Below are 21,278 nucleotides of genomic sequence, written 5' to 3'. Positions count from 1 at the left end.
AGTCTTGTCGGTCTCCACGTAAAGTACATTCTGCGTGAAGAAACGTTACGTCGCAGACTCTCTGCAGCCACATTTGTTTAGTTTTCTTCATCTGGCTCTGATCTGCTGCACTGTGAGTACAACTGCCAGTGATCTCATCTCTTCCAGGACGTGACTACGATGAGGAGGCCCGCGTACTCAGACCTCATGTTGACCTCGTTTGATAACCTGCCCTGCTGCTGAAGTGCAGGCCGGTGCTGTTTACAACCTGAGGTTATCTGGCTGCTCCTCAGCAGCTGCTGTTGGGCTGCAGTTCGCCAGCCGCCGTTTCCCTTCTTTACCTTATGTATGAGTTAGACCCCCGTAGTTCAGCCTGTCTCCAACATAGAAAATTGCCTTTCATAGCTGAGAAAAATGAGAAGCAGAGAAAGACGCTTATAGTCATGAATATACTGTGAAAGAGCTGCAGACGGTAGCGAGAAGGCCCAGGGAGCCATTTTTGGGAATTTCTGCTCTCAGCGAAAATCTTCACTGTGAATATTCCGCCAAGCGTCTGCACCGGTGGATGGATCTGATTATTCTAGACGCACGAACTCTGGAAGAGGAGAGATTTGGATGAATAATGTCAGTTTGTATCTTTTTCCTTGTGTGCATGTCCTCACCTCAAATCAAACGTGGTCCAGTTTTATTTTGGGGTTTTTTTTTTTTTTTTAAGACATTTTCAGCTGTTATGGCAGAACAGCTGCATTTCTAAACCCCCCCATGACTGCAGTAATCAGTGGCCGAGGGTAATGCTAATGCTAATAAAGTCATGCGGTGGATGATTGGTGCTAACTCTCCAAAGCAGGCTCAACACTAAATCAGGCCTCCTTTACGTTCATGTGTCTCTGTAATGAAGAGCACATGTAGGAATGGCAGCTGCTTCAGCGTATACTGAAGTGCTGTGCTTAGCTGTCAGATTGGAGATTGATCTGACCCCAGAAAGACATTAACTCTCTAAAACAGTGTCCTGAGAGAGGAATATTCATGCTGGAAAAGGAAAGCATGATGTGGCGCTCATGTGCACCCTGAAAATTAGCCATTTAGTTACAGTGCAGTCAGAAAATATTAGGACAGGGTGCTGAGGCTTGTTCACGTCTATATTCATCCACATTATACTTAATGCCCTCGGGGGCTACACGTAAAAATCACTGCATTCCTTACACCCATTCATCTGGTGTGCACGTAAACTCCCTGAGATTAAAGGTTTGGATTTCCTGAAATCACCAAGAATATATTCTTCTCTGTACAGACCTGCAGTTGCACTCAGCAGTGCAGAGTTTTGGTTTTATCTGCCCACGTTTTGATATACATGTCTGAGATCTGTCTACCCAGAAATGGTCCTTGTGAAATCATCTCAGATAAGGCTGTGCTTATTCCAGATTAGCAAAGACTTATTTCTGGTTTTAGAGCCGTGAGCATCCCAAACAAAAAGGCAGCACATTAACTAAGTCTTCCTTTAACGGTGGTTTCCAATCCCTGGTCCTCAGATTGGGACTGAGTAATAAAAGATTAACGAAACCCCGTGGCTCAGCAAAAAAAGCTAAATAACAATTGACAACTTGCTTCTCAGGCAAATTAAGACGTTTGTGTGTAATCTCATTTCTACCTGACACATCCACAACAACAGGATATTGATTTTTCCTGCAGGCGTTAATCAGTTAGTGCTGTTAGCCCATCACAGCAATGTAGTTTCTTTCATAGGATGAAGTGGAGGAACAAAGGTTTAGCAGTTCACACCTGTCCTACACTCAGTAGAACAGCAGCCTACAATGCAAACTAAATATAATATCTGGCCCACTTGACATTTCTAAATGAGTTTTGGACATTAGAATAAAAATGTGATCATGGAATGAGCTTTTCAGTCCATGACAAGCAGCCAGTAAGTACAGAGAGGGGCTCTGCAGCAGCAGATGTCACAAATTGATCCAACCTTAAAGAAATAAAAGTCAGGAAGTGCAGCGGGAGTGTGTCACTGTATGTGTCCTGCGTAAAATGCAAGCCAAGCATGAGGGTTGATGTGGTGCAATGTGTCTCGTACGTCAGGAGGTTTTATGAAACACCTAGAATAAGAAGAGCTGTGCAGTTAGTGCAACGTAAAGACCCATCTGTTACGTAAATCCCACAGAAATCCAATAATTATAGAAACCTTTCCATGTGGAAAACATTCTGTCTTAACATCACATATCTGTGGATGTAAGAATGTATGAAGGAGTTGACCTATCCAGTTGCTTTTGATCTGCAGACTGTAACAGCAGCTACTGTGTCAGTCTGACCGAACTGTGGATCTGAGGGGCAACTCTGCAAAGCTCATCTTAAGAAAGTGCCGTTGCCTTTTAGGATGAGTTGGAATCAAAGAGCTTGGCAGATACAGGAGATATAGTGTCTCTTGGCCTCCAATCGCTGAACTCAGCAGTTCATCTTTCTTCCTCGTTGTTTTGAATTGCATAAATCCTAGGTTTCTGAGAAGAAAAGGAGAAAAATATGTTGATACATGCAGGAAGAGAAGCTGCTGTGTCAAGCAGTGATAAAAAATCATTCCTGCGTGAACTGGGTTCTCAGAGATGATACTTCAGTCTCTCTCTCGTTGGAGGCAGAGCAGACAGGGGATGCAGGGTCATCATTCAAACAGCCAGGTTTTATATACTTAAAAGAGATTTAGTGGCGCTGAGAGGCTGGAAGCTGCCCAAACACACACACACACACACACACACACACAGCAGCTTATTTAACTGTGAGAATGGACTGTGGACGTGTGTAGCGACGTAAAGGAAATAGAAAAAAGAGAGGAAGGCGCTCAGTAAAGAGAAGAATTGAAGGGGATGAGGAGAGTAGGTGGGCAAGAGGGCAAAGTTTAACACAGGAGGGGTCTGAGGAAAGGAGGAGGTTTTAAATACTCCGACTTTTTCATGAAACAATGGGATCTTATTTTCTGCTCCCATGCTGAGTGTGTGAGAGTTTTTTGGTTTGGTCAGAAATGTGCAAAGGAAGTGATTAGTTGTATGTCATGGGGCATCTTGAATATGTTTTGGTTAAATGAGCATTAATCTTCAGTAAAGTTGTGGGAAATTTGATAAAGCAGAAGCTGAGATAACCTTAACATAACAGTGAGCCTGTAAGCGTTGAATTGGCGACGGTGAAAGTGTGTTCGTGACACCACGGAGGTGCTGCCATTCTCTCACACGTGTGTTAACCTAACCATGATCTTCTAGGTTGAACTTTTCATCTTGGGAAACTCACCAAACTCCGTGTGCAGCCTGCCGCCTCCTTATCTGGCTCTAACTCACCGTTCGTCCACAGAGCAAAGAGCTTCCAGGAGTCGCTGCTGCCAAACGACAGTTGTGAAATTTTACATGAAGGTTGTGTTTTGGAAACCAGTGATTTTAGAAACCTCTAGCTGTTTGCATCGCTGCACCGAGACAGCACACGGGAAGTGACACCACGATGACTGTCACTTCTAGAACAGTGTCTATTCTGGAGAACGTTCATACATGCTGAACGACTCAATGAATCCAAGATCACGTTGTTTTGGCCACAGGGAATGTGTATTATCTGTGGAGACATCCGGTCATGTTCAAAGCATGAGGGGAAATAGGAAGTAAAATACATATCACTCATACATACCATGTGTGTCCCACTCTATGAACTTTACAAAACAGCACAGATTTAGTTATTTAGTGCGAAGCTGCAAGTCCGAATTTGGAATCAGATGTGCCAAAGGAGTTTGAAATAGTGTTTTCAAAACTGAAGCATATCTGTGTAAAGTTTCCACTGTCTGCAGGCTTTATTTATTAGATTAAACCCTGCCCTTGAAAACACTGATTACACAATGATGTATCAAAATTGTCAGTACTAAATCATAAAGTCTACAAAAAGATTTTCTGGACTGAACCTTTACAGTCCTTATTTAGTTACATGCTTTTTTCAAGTACGTCCTACATTTTCTCTGGTCTTGCTGTAATCTGCCTGTCTTCTGCTGGACCTGTTTATGTGTGAGACCATTTTCTGTCTGTGCTCCTGCCCGCTTTAGGGGTCCATTATAAACAAAGCTGCAGTCCTGCCTGGCGTCTGCTGGGAGGGTGGGGTGGGGTGGGGGGACCTTAAGGGCGAGACCAGTTGCTCTGAGTGCCGGGGTCTGTCCTCGCCTTATTGTCAGCTTCTCTCACTCCTTTTACTGTCCCTGACATCCCAGCAGTCTCCTACAGCAACACACACACACATGCAAACACACATTAACACATGACTGCACATGCTTGGTGCAACCAGCCACCTGTGAACTTAGAGACACACACACACACACACACACACACACACACACAGATTATGGTTATTACAGCTACTGAGAGTCAGGTTGCAGAGTAACGTGCACCCTGAGTGGAGAGCTGTTGTGTGTGGCGTGCCATAACTGCAACAGTACGCTACCTCCAGCACATACACACACACACAAGTATGAACCCATATGTGCAGTCCACATGCCTTACATTTCACTTTCTCCAAAAAATGCATTTCCACACACCCCAATGACAACCAAACCTCTCCGCTGTCTAGAGCACACTATTGTGCAAGTGATCCTGAGGTCAAAGGTCTGTTATTCCAGTGAGAGAGTCTGCTGAGCAACCAGCAACAAGGCAGACTCCATGGGTGTGTGCATGTGTGCAACTCTACCTACTCTGCAATACAATGTATATGTATATACACAATATACATTAGCAAAAGAAGAGCCTTTCCCTGTATTGGCACTGCAGTGGCAGTATTTGCATCCAGAGCCTCTGCTGCCAGTAACCCAGTCCACAGTTTATAATTCAGGCATTAGTGTGTCTATTCACACGAGACCCAGGGGCCAGAGTGAGAGTATGAAAACGACATTAGGCCACGCGGATCACCTTTCACCCCCCCTTGACTCTCCTGAACGGCGCTGCAAGGGTTCGAGAGCCCCACAGCACCGAAACCCTATCGCCACGCCGTTGTTTTGGGGACAATGGCTGCTGGTTAAGTATGGGGCAAAAGGTGTACACTAGCTCACATATCTGCCCCACGGTGCCTGTTCTACAGCTGAAAGACACGGTCGCAAAATGGCCTGAAAGATGTAAAACATCAGGAACCACTTGCCAGCACCGTAAATCTCCCAAAAGATGAATGTAAGAGAAAGGTACAATATTTGCTTTAAGTTAAAAAAATAAATAGAAACTGTTTTTATTTAAATAAAGAAATTATGACAATTATTATGGGATTATTGATTCATGTTGTTGGACTATAAAAGCATGAAGTATCAAAAACCAAAATTACCATCAGTACAAAACTCTTCAGTACTGAAACTGCAGGTAAAAGGATGATGAGACAGCTGTGAAAACTGGACAGCGTTTCACTGAAATGTTGACATTTCAATAGAAGTTGCTTTAAACATTAAAACATAAGTTTCTTAATTGATTCTTAATAAATATATAGATTTGCACACGTTTAAGTGACGTATCAAACTTTGTGTAAGAGGAGCCCGTTTGTCTTCATGGCAGTGTCTGTGCGGTTTCCGCTAAGACTCTTGTCTCCGAGCCAAGAAACAGCCAAGGATAACAGCAGCACAGCTTCAAACGCAGCCTGTCAAAACAGCCTTTCCACTGTCCAGTTTCATTGCCTTGATCCTACAGAATACTTTAGCAGTGGCAGAGGAATGCCTCCAAGACCTTTTCAGTTCCCTCTCCCATCGTCCTGATCCACTTCAACAAACAACCCAAAGTCCCGTTTGTTTGCTCTGAAAATAATCAGCCTTGGGCCTGTTTATTAAGCTGTGTGGCATAATCTCTGTAGCGTTGACACTTCTTGCTGCTGTGGTTTTGAAAAGTGCAAACAGTTTTGGCAGATTCCCATGTTCTTCATATGTGCCGAGGATTTGCCATCCTGTTCTGAAAGTGGATCATATTTTAGACCAAATGTGCGGCTGTAGTTTGACACTGTGAAGGTGAAGAGGTTTCATCTGCCTGAGCAGACACCAACCCTCATCTTCTCCTACGTGTCCATATTTTTTTTAATCCAGTTCCATTTCAGTTTCTGTCATTTCTTTATCCGGTTTGCTCTATTTCTCTTCTCTTTAAGTCTGAGTAATTCAGTGCAGATCAGCTGGCTGCACCACCTCCCAGCTGTGTGTTTGGCATAAAATCATCCAACCTTTCTGCCAGCTTTCAATTTCCTCCACATTTTCCCTGCCTTTGACTTGCCCGTTGTCTCTCTATCTGCAGCCACTGGCCTTGAGGACATTTAATTTAACCAAGGTTTGTTGCTGCATGCTTGACAGTTAGCCAGTTTGCTCTGGCTTCCTCATCATGCCGTCCTGTTCGTCTCAGCTCTGTAACGTCACTAAGAGAGAAACTATCTTGATCTATTGCTTCACCGTTTTTTCGTCTCTTCTGCAAAACTTGCCTTTGAGATTTACACGACACAAATGAGGCAGCATGTTTCTAACAAACCGAAAGTAATTGCCTCAGTACACAGTGTGTGAATGATTCAACCTTACTTTGGTTAATGGAGTAATAGCAGTTTTTTATTTTACCCTCTAGGCCACAACATGAGTTCACCACTCAGGTCACAAATGTCTCTGCGAGACAAGCAAAGCGTTCAGGGGTAGCAGTTTCCTGCTACAACTGTACGCACTAATGGCACCGTGAGACCATTCGAATAAAGACGTCCACAAGTGATGCGAATCCTCCTACCTGTACTACACCCCCCGTCCCTGGGACTTCAGTTAAGAGGTCATCATCCACTGAAGCTGAGAAAACAACAGAAAGCTCAGGCCCGGTCAAGCGGCCAGGTCAAGGACCTTAAAAGCCACAAGAGGCCCGCCACCCTGTGGGTCATTAATAATTAATGAAACCTGAGGCTGGGACAGGAGGCCGTGACTAAACACAAAAAGAGCTGCAGCAGTAAGAGCAGAGAGGGGGGTTATTGATAGGGAAAAGGCGCTGAATCCAGCTCTGTCCACAGTGTGTACTTTTACTGTATGCTCCAAAGGCTCCAGACATAACAATCTGCACAACCCAGCGATGTTTGAAAGCCAGAGAGCGGGGCTGGACTGACAGATTTTGGGTCTCAAATCGAGGAGGTGCAAGTAGAGAAAGTGGCGGGTGCAGAAGGAGAGAAAAATTGGGGTTGTCCAGTTGGGGAGAGAAAAATTTGTTCATGGAATGAAAAACAGCATGAAAGTGTTCTGCCATTTTCCCATGAAATCCTGGCGTCCACAAACTTCCATTCAACAAAGCATGTTCGTGCCCTAGAAGTACTACAGTATCACACTGAGCCCTCCATTACGAGCACGGGCTGATGAAAGAGGAGCTAAGAGGGGCTTAGGAGGTTTGGCTCTTAACCCTCCCCCATCAGGCCACGTATGAAAGCAGATAGTTCAACATGATATTGTATAGCAAGTACTTTTAGGAGAGCAAGCTGTTTGGACAAAGTGATTCAATTTTGCTGATGATTCCCAGAAAGTATGGTTAACAGTGCATTATCAAATTTTTGTCTTTCCTGCTCTCTCCATAATTGTGTTTTTATGCAAGTTTAGTCATTTGTAGAAGGAAAACATCACCACACCGATGACTTAGCAACCTGTCTTCACTCCTTATGTCATATCATTATCATGCCCGTAGACACACACAAACAGCACGCGCCTGTTTCTTTTCCTGAGCGTTGAATTCTCTCCCTGCCGTCTCTGCAGAGCTCATCAGATGACTGTGACCCACATGAGGGAATCCACGAAGGGAAAGAGGGCAAGTACCGCCTGCAGGTGACCCAGTTCGTCCAGAGGTTAGAGTACTGGCACAAAGAGCTGACAAACACCTTGGTCACCTCTATCACCGTGGTGCCAGTGAATGGGCGTGCAGTGGCGTACCTGGGCACCACCGATGGACGACACATACAGGTAAAGAATTCACCCACTACTTTCCTTGTTGCTTTTTGCAGTGAGGACCTTTAAAAGACTGGCAGGAATGTCATAATGGCGTAAACAGAGAGCCTTGCACTACAGCGTGCGGTGCGGTTTCCCCGTCATTGTTTATGTGAATGTAGCAGGATGTTGGTACGTGAGGAGTGAAAGCTCGCTGCCGAAAGCACAACACACAGTCGGCTGCAGGTGCCTCTGCCAGAAACAGGTTGGGAGCAAACTAGGACCAGACCAAGTACCAGGACCTTTCTGTTTGCACAGTTTGCTTACCTTTGACCTCTGCTCAGTGAGCCTCCAAAATGTCCACGTTCCAGACCTGCCATCTGAGCAAACAGTCCATGTTGCTTATCAGGGTATAAACCAACAGTGGATTCCAACTTTTTAATCATTTTAGCTCTTTTCAGCCTCTGACATGACCCGTCTCTGTTGATTCTTCAGTTTTAGTGGAATTCAGTCCTGGCATATCTTGAAATAATCTGAGACAGAGACTAGAGGCTCATAGTATGAACCTTTAGACACATCTTGATTAAAGGACAGTGTGAGATGATGCCTAACGGAATCAGACCTGCAAGGTCTTTATTCAGAAAGTCTGGGCCATTGGAATGTGGTGGAAATAGATTTTCTTGGACACAGACAGCTGTCTTTTAAGTGGAGACACTGAAGCATGTTGCTTAGATGTAAGAAAAACATCTTTTGTGTCTTAATTGAGAAAATGTGTTTACGATTTTCAAGACTCTAATCCACAGCAGATGTGATCATCATTTTCTAGCTTTTAGTGCCAGTGCACCTGCAGAGAATTCAGCTTGTTGCAGGTCCATTAGTTGCATTATATTATTTTGAAGACTTGTATGAGAGATGATGGTCAGGGCAGAATATGGCACTGGGGCATTTAACCTCACTAACTTGGAATGACTAGCCTGTGGAACCGCGCCTCATACTGTGACTCACTGCAGTCGCTTTCCTTCTCTTTTCATGTGGTCCGCTTGCCCATCCATTCAAGCCAGCACTACTGCATGCAGTGGTTGCAGCCGCAGAGCAGAGCGTGGCGAGTGACATTGCACTGACTGCATCAGTTCAGAGCTGAGGCAAAAACTGGAATGGAATGAAACGCATAAAGTAAAAGCTGAATGACCTCACGTGTTTTTGAAACACAAGAATGAAAAGTCGTGCATGGAAAAAAACAGCAAGAGGGACGTGGAAAAAGGGTCTGACAGCTGCACGGAAAAAGGACGGTGGGGGTGGGAGGTGGAGGGTGGATTGGAGGTAGAAACAGTGGTAGTGGCGTGCAAGGGAGCTTACACGCCAAACGGCACGTTAATGGTGAACGGCGGGCTTCGATGACACGTTCCCTCACACGGCATTTTTTTACTCACTGAGCGTCTTGTGCAGCTGTTGCTGCCTGTTTCTCTACCAGCAGCCCCCCCCCCCCCTCCCTCTCAGACCGTCCCTCTGGTCTTTTTTGTTTGTGTGGTTGGCTGAATTGGCCGAAGTTCTTTTCCTTTCACTGAAGGGAAGACCAGCAGAACTTCAGAAAATACTTTTTACACTGACTTAAAATGGAGAAAGTTGAAAATGAACTTATTGCTTCGCTGCACTTACAGATTGTTTCACTGGTTTTAAGAAAAGAAAACTTTTCAAAAGGACTTGATAAGAATGTTTTTGCCTTCTGTGTGTGTGTGTGTGTGTGAGTTTATGGAAAGAGTGAATTCCACATGGATATTTAGTAACATTTTATAGCTCGTAGTCGTGTAATTTTGGCAGCCGGTATTGGCCTGTGTGTGTTTCTGCCCTGACAGAGTCAAACTGGGGTGGGGGGGTGGTCTGAGCTGATAGAAAGAGAGGCTAAAGAAAGATGGACCAAGAGGGAGAAATTAAGAGTGACAAAGAGGGAAGGGAAAAGACAAAACATGAAATGTAGTTTAAAAACTTGCACGGGCAAAAACCAGGGGAAAGAAAATGAATTTTATGAGTCAAGAGAACAGATGAAATGCAAGGGAGAAGGACTGGAATGATCAGAGAGGACCTGGAGGGGAAAAGCTGGACAGCGATGGATAATTTAGTTTTTTAACCTGATCACTTATGTTTCCAAGTAAATGTGGCACCATGTTTCCAGTATATGCTTTGTCTGTTATCACAGATAGAAATGACGTCTGAGGAATGTGACAGTAACATGTGACTGCCATGTCTCGTTCAGTTTCCGGGCCCTGAATTTTCCCGTCCGGGCACTTGACCCTCTGCAACTAAGCAGCAACAAGAATCTGTGAGAGGTGGTCGTCTTTGCTTTGGCAGGTCATTGTTAGTATGATAAAATGAACCTGTTAACTTTTCTTGCCTATCAGCTTCCTTTTCAATCCCAATGGACAGGACAAGCGGGAAAATAGACTAGAGGCAGTGAAAGAAAAACAGCGTTGTTCCCTGATGGACTCCGTTCTGGCTCAGCAAGTGTTTCCCTCGGCTTCAGTTGGACCACTGTGGGAATAACACAGTGGTGTGTTTATAGGCCAAACTTCCCCCCGCCTGTTTAATACAATAAGCTGTAATTTACACTGCTATTACCTCCAGAGAGATGCCTGTTGTATGGCTTCGTCCCCAGAGGAAAGCCACCCATTATACTCACTGTTACAAAGCTAACGTTGATCATGAGGCTCAAACAGTGGGAGGAATGACGCTGGAAAACAAGGCATTTCCTAGGGTGAGGCGATGTCAACCGCTGTATCAGCCAACCAGGAGAAAATCACATTTAATGTTAACAATGCAAATTATTTTAGCTATTTACTGGATGCTCTGACACTCAGAAACTACAATAACAGGGTGAGGGAAAAGCGTGTTGTCTATTTTGCAAGTACAATAAATTATACATACCATAATTCCCATCCCTGCAGTGCCCCGTTGATGTTTTCCATGCAGCCAGGTGTGTGATCTATTGTACTATTTGTGTGCAATTTGTTTTGCTGACACCGTAGAGCATTGCTTTGTTTTTGAGGATACATTGCGTTGCAGTGCCATCCTGACACAGCCGTGTGTTTTGGCGGCGAGAAGGGTAGAAATTTAAATGGCGTCATGTGAGCGAAACAACCGCACAAGCCATTAAGGGACCCTGTTCTGTTTGCTCCCAGCCCTGTAATTGCAGCGTAACCACAAATGATAAATGCAGTTCCAGGTGTGTTGACTGAGTGTGTGAGTGTGTGAGTGTGTGAGTGTGTGAGTGTGTGAGTGTGTGAGTGTGTGAGTGTGTGAGTGTGTGAGTGTGTGAGTGTGTGAGTGTGTGAGTGTGTGAGTGTGTGAGTGTGTGAGTGGGACAGACTGAAAACAAATGGAAAGTTCTGTGTCAGTGTGCATGTGTGTATATGCTAATGTGTGTTTTATTGAAAAGTGTTTGTGCCTGTGTGTATGTGTGTGTGTGTGTGTGTGTACGTTTTTCCTACATTGTGGGGACTGAAACATATTTACACGGTGGCATGTGGGGACTCCCTCCCTGTGAAGACCAAAGCTTGCCCCACCATATAAATCAACTTGCTTTAGTGTTAGGCAGGTAGTGGTTATGGTTAGGGTTAGAGTAAGTCCCCAGGAAATAAATGTAAGTCACTAAAATGGCCCCATGTGTTATGAAGACAAGTCTTTGTGCAGAATGCGTGTATTGCATACTTGCAGGCGTCCCTTGAGTGTGTTTGTGTCTGAAGCACCTGAGAAGACGTCAGAGAACACAGTGTTTCCGCCAGCAGCAGCATCTTTGTGTACTGTGCCATAAAACTAGTCTCTCAGCACCCTCAGCTATGTCAGACGTTCACAGCTTTCTCATACAAATCGGCATGTAAGTTTAACTTAAAGTATATTAACTTCCTGTTGTGAGAAAAATCCAGATTCTGATTGCAAACTCAGTCCGGTTTTAAGTGAAGGTTGAATCTAGCCGATTACTGGACCCATGTTGTGTTGGAACAGAGGTAGGTGTAGAACGCTAGCTTAGCACAAAGACGGGTTCTGCTGAAACACTAAATATATGCCTTTCAGCAACTCCAAAACCATCTGATTAACATGTTGCATTTTTTTAGCTAGCAGACTAGTCGCCAGATCACCTTTCCAGAAGTGCTGTGTGCAAGTTACCAAGCCAACTGTTGATAGTAAAGAAAAGCTAACTTCTGCACATTTTAACTACACAAACATCCTACAAAAGATGGAAAGTCAGTACAAAAATGATTTTCATGAAGGTTAAATGTATTTAAGTTTCGTTTTCCAGCCTGTGAGAAAATATGACCAAAACAGTTGCTGATCAAACACCTGTCACCTGTCAAACGCAGGCTTACCTAACAGTAATAATGGCTGCAACCCAGTTTGTTGTGCTAGGGCAAGAGGCCTGATTATGTAGGCGCACTGGGGTGGTTTACTGACACACCTAAATAAAATAGACACATCATTAGTGGTTTTCATTACAGCTGTACTTTTCATGCTCTGACAATTGAAAATGTCTACAGTGAACAGGGCCATTATTTTGACCATGACCCCGGGACTGGACACTACTCGTGAAATAGCCTCATTGCAACACTAGGTTACACAATGGATCCATTTATAATAAATCAAACTTCAGTGAAGGCATTACTCATGCAACCATGACACAGTTTGGATCTTATTCCTTCTTCAGCTTACAGTCAGGGTTTGCTGGTGCAGTGCCAAAAGGTTTGTTGGTGTCTTCCAGTTTTTTTTTTATCCTCGAGGCTTGGTTTGTGTTTCCCTCTTATTTAATTCATGGTGCGTATCAGTGTACAACATTGGGAGGTATTCCAAATAAACACAGCAACAGTGAAAAACATTGCTGACAGGTGAAGATAATCCCAGCTTTTATCCAGGTGTCCTCATCTGACTCATGTGCTAGTGCCAGATAAAAAAAAAAAAAAACTAATAACATCCTAATAACTTGATGCCTGAGCTGCCTAATTGCCTGGTTTAAAGCTTACTGCTTAGATTGTGCTTTGAATCTGGTGCTGGCCTCTAGTAACATTTGTTTATTGGTGAGGAAAGTGTCTCAATAAGTATTTATATTGTTATTCATATTTGAGATGTGTGTGTGCTTGATGTTTTTGTTGAATCTCATCTCTGGCCAACTTCCTGTCGTATTCAGAATCCTCTCAGTTACACTCAGTATCAGCTGTGCCAGACTTATGACAACCTGTTGCCACTGCCAATAATACATGCCCGTTAAGATGATTACAGTCATGTGGCCTCCCTCCTTTAGGTGCTCTTCTCCCGATTTGCTTCTCCTCATGTCAACGTCCACCTGGACTCAAGACCTGTCACTGCCAGTGTGGCGCTGCTTGATGGCGACCACTCAGATGGAGCGCTGCTAATGGCCACAGGAAACAAGGTGTGTTTGGAGCCGCAGACACACGACACCAATACTTTGACGATAATGAGAAGTGCTTTGAAAGATGTTACACCATGTAGGACAAAGGTTGCTACTGTTAACATTCAGTTTAACCTCCGTCTTGTGTTTATATCTAAATAAATAGCAGCAAGACAAGAACGTAATGTTTGCGATATTTTTGGATTTGTTCACAAAAATACTTTGACATTAACGGTGAATGTGGAGCAGAACCAACAGATAAAGGAGAATATTGTTCCTGAAGGCTGAAGATCAGGGATCTGCAACCTAATGGGTCTAGGACCATAATTTCCTATGTTGACTTTGACTTTAATTTCAAGAGCTGTTGTGTTTTGGTGTGGGAAGATTATGATTATGCCCCCCACTCCCCAATTATGTCGTTGTTATAGATCACGAAGGTCCCACTGATTGGCCCTGGCTGTGATCAGCTGACCACCTGTACTTCCTGTTTGCTGTCATCCAAAGTGACAGAATGTGGCTGGTGTGACGGACGCTGCACCAGAGCCAATCAGTGTCCCTCCTCCACCTGGACCCAGGACTACTGCGCACCTGTCATCACTAAGGTAACTACAGTCACTCGTTACCGTAATGATCACTGTGGTGGGAAGGTCACATTTTTGTCACCAGCTTCTTTCCTTATTTACTTGACAAATATGAGTTGTGTGTTTAATCCCATCAGTTCTTTATGGTTCACTTCACCACCGTTTCAACACCGCAAACAACCTGAATATAAAGCAGGGAGCAGCGATCATGTGATCACATCATGTCGAGTTCAAACTTTGTTCAAGCTCTCGTCTCACCCCTCCCTTTCCAAGAACAGTGCATATAACCAGTCTGTTGATCCTGTGTATGTGTGTTTGTGCTGTGTTTGGTAGTAATGGGAAAAGCAGCGCTGTCCTGTTTAACACACTCGTTACTGAACTCAGACTGGCTGCTGTTCATTCCCACGGACTTTATTGCTGCACCCCATGGTGGTCCACTGTCTCCATTTAAGAAAAGCCAACAACAGCTACCACTGCTGCCCAAGACAAGCCCAGTAAAGACAGCTCTCTGCTTTAACGGGGCATTTTCACAGTAGAGCTATAGAAAGTTTGCATGGGTGTTTCTGACACAACACTCACTTATAAGATGTTGTCAAATTCTGATGTTATTCTGTGGGAAACGTTGCCAATGAAATGTTACAAAAACAATACAAACTACACAATATTGCAATATTTTTTTGTCTATGTCCAAAACAGTTAGAAACAGGTGTCAACATACACTTTATAGTAGTATTACGATGAATACACCTACAAAATGAAAATATTCCTTGTGCATGCATTAGGTTTATCCGACCTCTGGGCCAATACGAGGCTCTACAGTGGTCACCATTTGCGGACGCAACTTTGGTTTTGACAAGACGGAGAGTTTCAAAGCTTCACTGGTGACTGTGGAGGTGGCAGGCGCTCCCTGCAAACTACCCCGACAAGAGAACATCAACAGGTGTGTGTGTGTGTGTGTTTCTGTTTTTTTAGGGATTATACAGCTTCCACATCTTACAAAACAGATTACATGTTAATGTGTCGTGTGTTTGTGCATATGCTGCACAAATAATACTGTTCCTGCACAGTATCTGAAAAGCCACCTTTGAGAGGCAGGGACAGCCAGTGTGCGTTGACTGGTGGGTGTTTTACAAGATAGAGGCACCCATACACTGGTATCCTATAGGGGCAGAGCAGTTTTAATGGGGTTATTGTGTTGAAGAAAGAATGTTAAGGAGCCCCCCATCCTCTCTCCTACCACATTTAACACATGACTCCCCTAACTGAAAAATTGCTGGGAAAAATGGCTGCATCCAGACTTTCCAGTCTTCCAAATCCAATGGGACCATGTGCCATTCAGAAGCCTTTTTTTTTTTTTTTGCTCCAAACAACTTCATTACAAATTAGGAAAAAAAGAAAAATGCTGCCTACCCAATTCCAGATGAAAATCACCTCTTTGTGCATTCAGGCCATGTAGTAGATGATCATTGAATTAGGATGAACGCCGGGTGGCTGTGGCAGGGTATAATGCCTGGTCTGTGTGTTGTTTGGCGGGATCTTGTTTAGGTGGACTGAAATCCAGTGCTCCCCGGTGTTCAGCGGTAACTTCACCCCTTCAGGACACACTGTGAAGGTCACCACTGGCCACAAGGTAGCCAAGGTGGAGGGCTTCACCTTCGTGGTAAGAAGTGTCCTTTTGCTTCGTTTTGGTTTTATTGGAAAAATGTAATCTCTTCCATGCAAGTGCCTCATGAATGGACTTTGTAGTAAAAGAGAAACCCAATAAAAACTTAACTGTATCTCCAAAATGTTCACTTGCTGAATTTAAGTTCACGTTAAAGTCCAAAAACAGTGTTTTATTAAGTATTTTGTTAAATTCAAACTGTATTGTTGCCTAATTTACGAAGACATTTTCTTCTAACAACAGTCTAAGAAAAACACTGGCAGGTAAGTCTGAGTTGGTAAAACTTCCTGGTTGTCTGTGTCCAGGACCCAGTGATCCATGAAATCTTCCCAACATTTGGGCCGAAGTCAGGAAACACCATGCTGACCATCAGAGGATCCTCCCTGGATACTGGAAACAAGCAGGAGGTGACTGTAGGGAAAGCAGTCTGTAAAATCCAGAGGTCAGTTCACAGCAGTCTTCATTTATCTCTTGTAATCTATATCTGTCCTCTATTTTCTCTGCTCCTTCCTGTTTTCTTTTTTCTGTGTGTAAATGTACAGGAGTTGTTTTTGTTTTTACTACTAATGAATTTGTATTGGCCTTATTGTAATTTCTGGGGAACATTTCACCTATGTAGTAGAAGACTGGGCAAATGTTTTTCTTTCATTCATTCTCTTCCTCAGATTTTTCTCTCTTTTCCTTATCCTGTTTTTTTCCATTGAAGCAGGATTTATCAGGAATTATCTGCAGGAGAAATGCATGAATAGTGGGTCGGACAATGGCTACCACTGTGCAACTAACACAACAATATATGTCCTGTGTGTTTGCTCACTGCCTTCACCCTGCGACCCCCATCCTGCCCACCTCCATCAGCTTGTCACCCACCATGCTGACCTGTAAGACGCCTCCACATGCCGTTCCCTCTGAGCAACCCGTGAAGCTGACGGTGGATTCGGTGGAGCGCCACGCCCCCATGCTGTTCACCTACAACCAAGACCCCATCATCAACAGCATCCAGCCCTCACGCTCCTTCGTCAGGTTAGTCAGATCCGTTCAGAGTGGGGTTCTCAAACACTGCTCCTCTGTGTTGTGCTCAGTGCTGAGCTGCAGGACTGGTTTAGATATCACTGTTTGTCAATGTCAGCACAACATATTTCCTCCACATTTGAGCAGTTTGACGAAGAATATCTGTGGATGAGCTGAGACAGATTAATGCTTTAGTTTTATAGCAGGAGGAAACAAGTGGGAGGTGACGAGTGGCTAAACCGCTAATGTTAACAGCAGCCTCTTCCCAGTGGGGATCTACTGTGACTCTGTCTGGTGCTAATGCTAATATCCATTCTCATCCCACTCACTGTAGCGGAGGCTGCACAGTGTCAGCTCACGGCTTCTTCCTCCAGTCCGGCCTCCAGCCCCAGATGGTCCTTACCACCGCTCAGGATGCTGAGGTCTTCCATGTGGTGAGTTAAAAAAAAAAAAAAAGGATTTTCTATACCCAAACTGGTAATCATCTTTAGAGTAGTCTAAAACCTGTCTGAGGTAGTTGTGAGCTGTAGATATACAAATAAACACTGTATATCCTGAATTATTTCCTCTTTGCACATATAAGAACTTTTCCTGGACCTCAGTGTTATTATTATTTTTTATTTTATGGTGCTTTTTATCCAGTGAAGCAGCACGAACTTAGTGGAGGTTAAATCTCTTGCTTCTCCTCCTGAGGGAGGACTTTGTGGGCAGCTAACAGAAAAGAGACATGTTGCTTCCATTATATTAGCACTCGACATGGAAATCTGTTTTAACATTATTAACGTCGACATTACATTAATGCAGTAGGGAGGTCAGACAGGTGTCTTTTGTCACCTTTCGAACGCTTGTTCAAGCACCACACTGATAAATGAAATCAGTTTTAATTGCTGTGGTTTTTTTGAGATACAGTGGAAATGCAAAGTTGCAAAGAAGCTTTTGGATCCTGATTTTAACTCCTGCAGCTCCCTCTATGCAGGATCACTTTAGTTAAAATAACATCCATTACAAATATATCATGAACAGCAGGGAAAATTGGGAAAATAAAGTTTTCAAATACCTTGCGTGGTATTGTCATCATGCATACTAAAGCGAATAAGAAACAGTTTGACAATGGGGAAAGAACAGACAAACACTGTATGAGAACAAAGGAAATGGAAAATCCAGTCTGATCTGCAGAATCCAGCTGTCGTCTCAGACTCACTCACAGTAGCAGAGCGGAGGCCTTTAGGATGCTCTGGCTCACTTCACCTCCGTCAGACTTTATTCTACTTACTGCAGGAAAATGATACACATGCATGGTTGAAGCACGTCATCGCTCCCCTAGATTGGCCTTTACTCCGACTGCCTGGAAGCGTTTTGATGCTGACACTCAACAGGTTTTCACCTTGTCTTTAAAAGCTCAGAAACGCAGCTCCAACAGAAGAGACTTAAGAAGTTTCTAAATATATATTTCACATATGTATTTTAGGTTTTTTTCCAGTGCAGAGCCTGCTGTGTCCAGACACTGACCCCAGTTGATTTCTGTTGGAATTAGAGCAACACTGGAAGTTTTAACTATGAGAGATTGTCTCATAAGATGGAGGTTTTACTGCGCCTCCCTCTTTTTAAAGAGTATTAGACACTACTTCATGGGAAAATCTGCATCCCCGACTCATCGCACAGACATAATACTCGGTAAAAACAATATTCCAGAGGTCTCTCTGGCCAGTGTTGTGAAGCCCTGCAAGGTTTTTCATGTTGCAGCCAGAAAAGAATCAGTGCTGTCTGAAGTAATAACACCGGCTGCAACAAACACCCACTGTGGCGTCCCTCGACGTGAACTTACTGCCCTCCTGAGCCGCTCGTACAGTCCGGCTGGATAACAGGCTCACAGCTCGGGTTTCATCACACTTGCTGCTGAAACGATACCACATCCTTTGGGGAAAAAAGAGAGAGAGAGCACCTCTTTGTATCGGTCGAGCTGCACCACAATCTTTTGAGGCAATTTGCTTCATCAAGTCCTGAACTGAAACAGAAGCAACTCAAGATCGTTTTCTAAAACTATGATAAAAATCTAACGTGTGCAAATTAGTTTTGGAGAATTTCCAGCAATTTTGATTTTGATCTCTTTAGAAGGTGCTGGGAAAGTGTCTTCATAAGGGGACATTCAGAGTGAGGCTGACATATTGCTTAGTAAGACAAACAAATAGCCCTCCGCGCGTGTGTGTGTGTGTGTGTGTGTGTGTGTGTGTGTGTGTGTGTGAGTGATGTTTGCCTTAGGGCGGCAGTTTGAGAACTGGCACAGCTTTGTAATGATGTTATCTGTCATGCTGAGGCACACGCTGCTGCAGGTTCAGTCAGGAGATAATAATAAGCTCAGTAAACACACACACGTTAATGCAGAACATGGACGCTCATGGAACAAGGCCTCCGATCTTAGTGACAGGATATTTCTTTTCTCTAATCACTATTTCTTCTCTCACACACATACACATACACACACACACACACACACACACACACACACACACACACTCTCCCTGCAGTGTCTCGTCTTTCAGTTTCTCTCTCCCAGGTCATTGACCTGTGTTCAGGTTTGAGGTTGATGGGTCCCTAGGGAGCTCAGGCCTCGTTACACATGAACACTATGAACAGATGCAGCTTGACGGCTGCAAAATCAGATTTGTCATCCAAAGATTGCTGGTTCAAATCCTTATGTCCCCCAGTGGGTATCTAGCCCTGCCCCTCTGTTAGTTGTTCTTTGAGTGCATATGGAGCCGCTGTGACGGACAACAGTGGGCACTTGTTCCCACACCTGAAAGTTTCCACGTGTTCCTCTTTCTGGAGGAATAAAGGTTAAAAAGCTGGTGAAGATTACACGCAGTGATAATACACAACAAGTTGTCCAAATACACAGCAATGAACCTTTGGTTGGGTTGGTTTCTCCTGCCAGTAACACGTGACACCTGTGGTTTCTTATGCTTTGCTCACTGATTTGTGTGACCAAGGTTTAATATCATTTACGTTTTTATGAAGAAAATGAGAAAAAGGAAAACTTGAAAAAAAAAAAGATTCTTTCACCTGTGATCTGACCATTAATGTGTGTTAACTTTACATGTGATCTGATGTTCCACCATTGACTGGTTTTATTTTGAAATCCCCTCTGTTAAATGTTAAGAGTGATGCATGTATTGGCATGAAGAGGATGCTTGCCCTCACAGTTCACTTTTCATTTTAAAATGGAATAACAGACCAGAGGAGGATGGCAAAACAAATTCCTGGCTTCCTCGAGAGAGAAAGAGAGAGAGAGAGAGCATGAAGCAAACAGCCTGTATAAAATAAGACTATCATTACTAATGATTTAGGATGGGATCATGCCCCGTAGGGCCCCAGCTGTCGCCTGTTAAATTCCTTCCAGTAAACGGGATGAGTTAACGCTCAGCATGGGAAGGGACAGTATAAGTGTCTTATTGTCTTAACCCCTCAAAATAGAGGCATGGATCTTTCACAAACAGATATCCCAGAGGTTTCCGCTGCCAGCACAATGGCACTCTGGGTAATGTGAGCCTGTCATGCCTCTAGAGCTGCGTTCATAAACCTAAATAATGGCCATATGATCAGTTTAGTCTCCACCGAGGATCCACAGCAGCCAAATTATGTTTAGTTCAGTTGAAATCTGTTCTCCGGTCGGACAAGAATCTATAAGATCTTCAAACCAAAGCAAATTGGAAAAGAGGAAGAAACCAAGTGCGGCTGAAAGCCAGGGTTTGGTTCAGGGGTCTTAGCTGGAGACAGAGCCTGAAAAAAAACACACCCAGTGTTGACTTGATATCTGCCTCTCAGATCTCCAGTAAAGCCTGGTCTCAGCCAATCTCAGCTTTCCCACATACATGAAAAACTTTTTTTTATGACTTTGTGAAAAGCTGGCATGGTCACAAACCAGGGGCTGTACATACATGAAAAGAACTGCAAAAAAAAAAGTCATCTGTAAATTTTCACGGAACAAAGCTCAGGGTGTGAGTTCCTCATACCAGCTTTGCTTTGCCGGCGTGCACCAGCACATATAGTTTGGTTTAACTTGAGGCTTCACCGTGGCCAAACACCTGTCGCCTGCATTCACTGATTGGCTTTTTTGGTGTCAGCCTCCTCTTCCTATCTCATCCCCGCAGGGTAAATCTCTCCAGCTGACACCTGAACGCCTCATGAAGCCTCTTTCCTTTCCCATGCCCCCCACAGCTGGCGGGTGTCTGAGGGAAACAACCAAAGGAAAGTGAGTGAACAAGGTTTAAAGTGGTCGAGGTGCTTTTACGCTCCAACTGTTTCCAGCAGAGCTGCTCATGGGGCAATAGGTCAAGTTGTTAAATACTGATAATCAATATCAAACACGTGAACAAACTTTCCTTCTTTTATTCTCAGCACAGGATTGTTTGGTGTCTTTTAACTCTTTTTTTTTTTTTTAGATCGTGGCATTAGTATGAAGCGGACCTAATGGCTGTAACAGATGTTTTTGTAGTCGCACGGTCACACAAGAGGTGGGGGAGAGTTTGGGTTTGGGAGAAAGTGTTTACTGCGCGGCGGCCGCGTGAATAATTCTTCTCACTGGTTGTTACTCATTTGCAAAGTGGTGAAACGTAAGAGTGAAGTCTAAAAACACAAAGTGCATAAATATGTTAGAAACAGGGGCTGGATGCAAAACACATTATGTGCATTTACAGAAACATGTGATGGAAAAGAGGAAAGAATCAGATTTACACCTACGAGCATCAGGAT

At 43.9% G+C, this 21,278-nt stretch overlaps 1 protein-coding gene across 1 annotated transcript in view; it reads left to right on the top strand.

The window, feature by feature from the left end:
- Positions 1-21,278, top strand: part of met (MET proto-oncogene, receptor tyrosine kinase) — a 54,060-nt gene that overhangs the window by 12,567 nt on the left and 20,215 nt on the right. Inside the window, exons 3-10 of the mRNA XM_026311778.1 lie at positions 7,718-7,921; positions 13,170-13,298; positions 13,706-13,879; positions 14,641-14,798; positions 15,404-15,518; positions 15,827-15,963; positions 16,377-16,541; positions 16,864-16,963. Coding sequence (XP_026167563.1) covers positions 7,718-7,921; positions 13,170-13,298; positions 13,706-13,879; positions 14,641-14,798; positions 15,404-15,518; positions 15,827-15,963; positions 16,377-16,541; positions 16,864-16,963 — 1,182 coding nt within the window. The remainder of the gene's footprint in view (positions 1-7,717; positions 7,922-13,169; positions 13,299-13,705; positions 13,880-14,640; positions 14,799-15,403; positions 15,519-15,826; positions 15,964-16,376; positions 16,542-16,863; positions 16,964-21,278) is intronic.

Source organism: Mastacembelus armatus, chromosome 6 (genome assembly GCF_900324485.2).
Source record: "Mastacembelus armatus chromosome 6, fMasArm1.2, whole genome shotgun sequence".
Taxonomy (NCBI): domain Eukaryota; kingdom Metazoa; phylum Chordata; class Actinopteri; order Synbranchiformes; family Mastacembelidae; genus Mastacembelus; species Mastacembelus armatus.
Note: the sequence above shows the minus strand (reverse complement) of the source record. Positions and strands in the feature narration are given on the sequence as shown.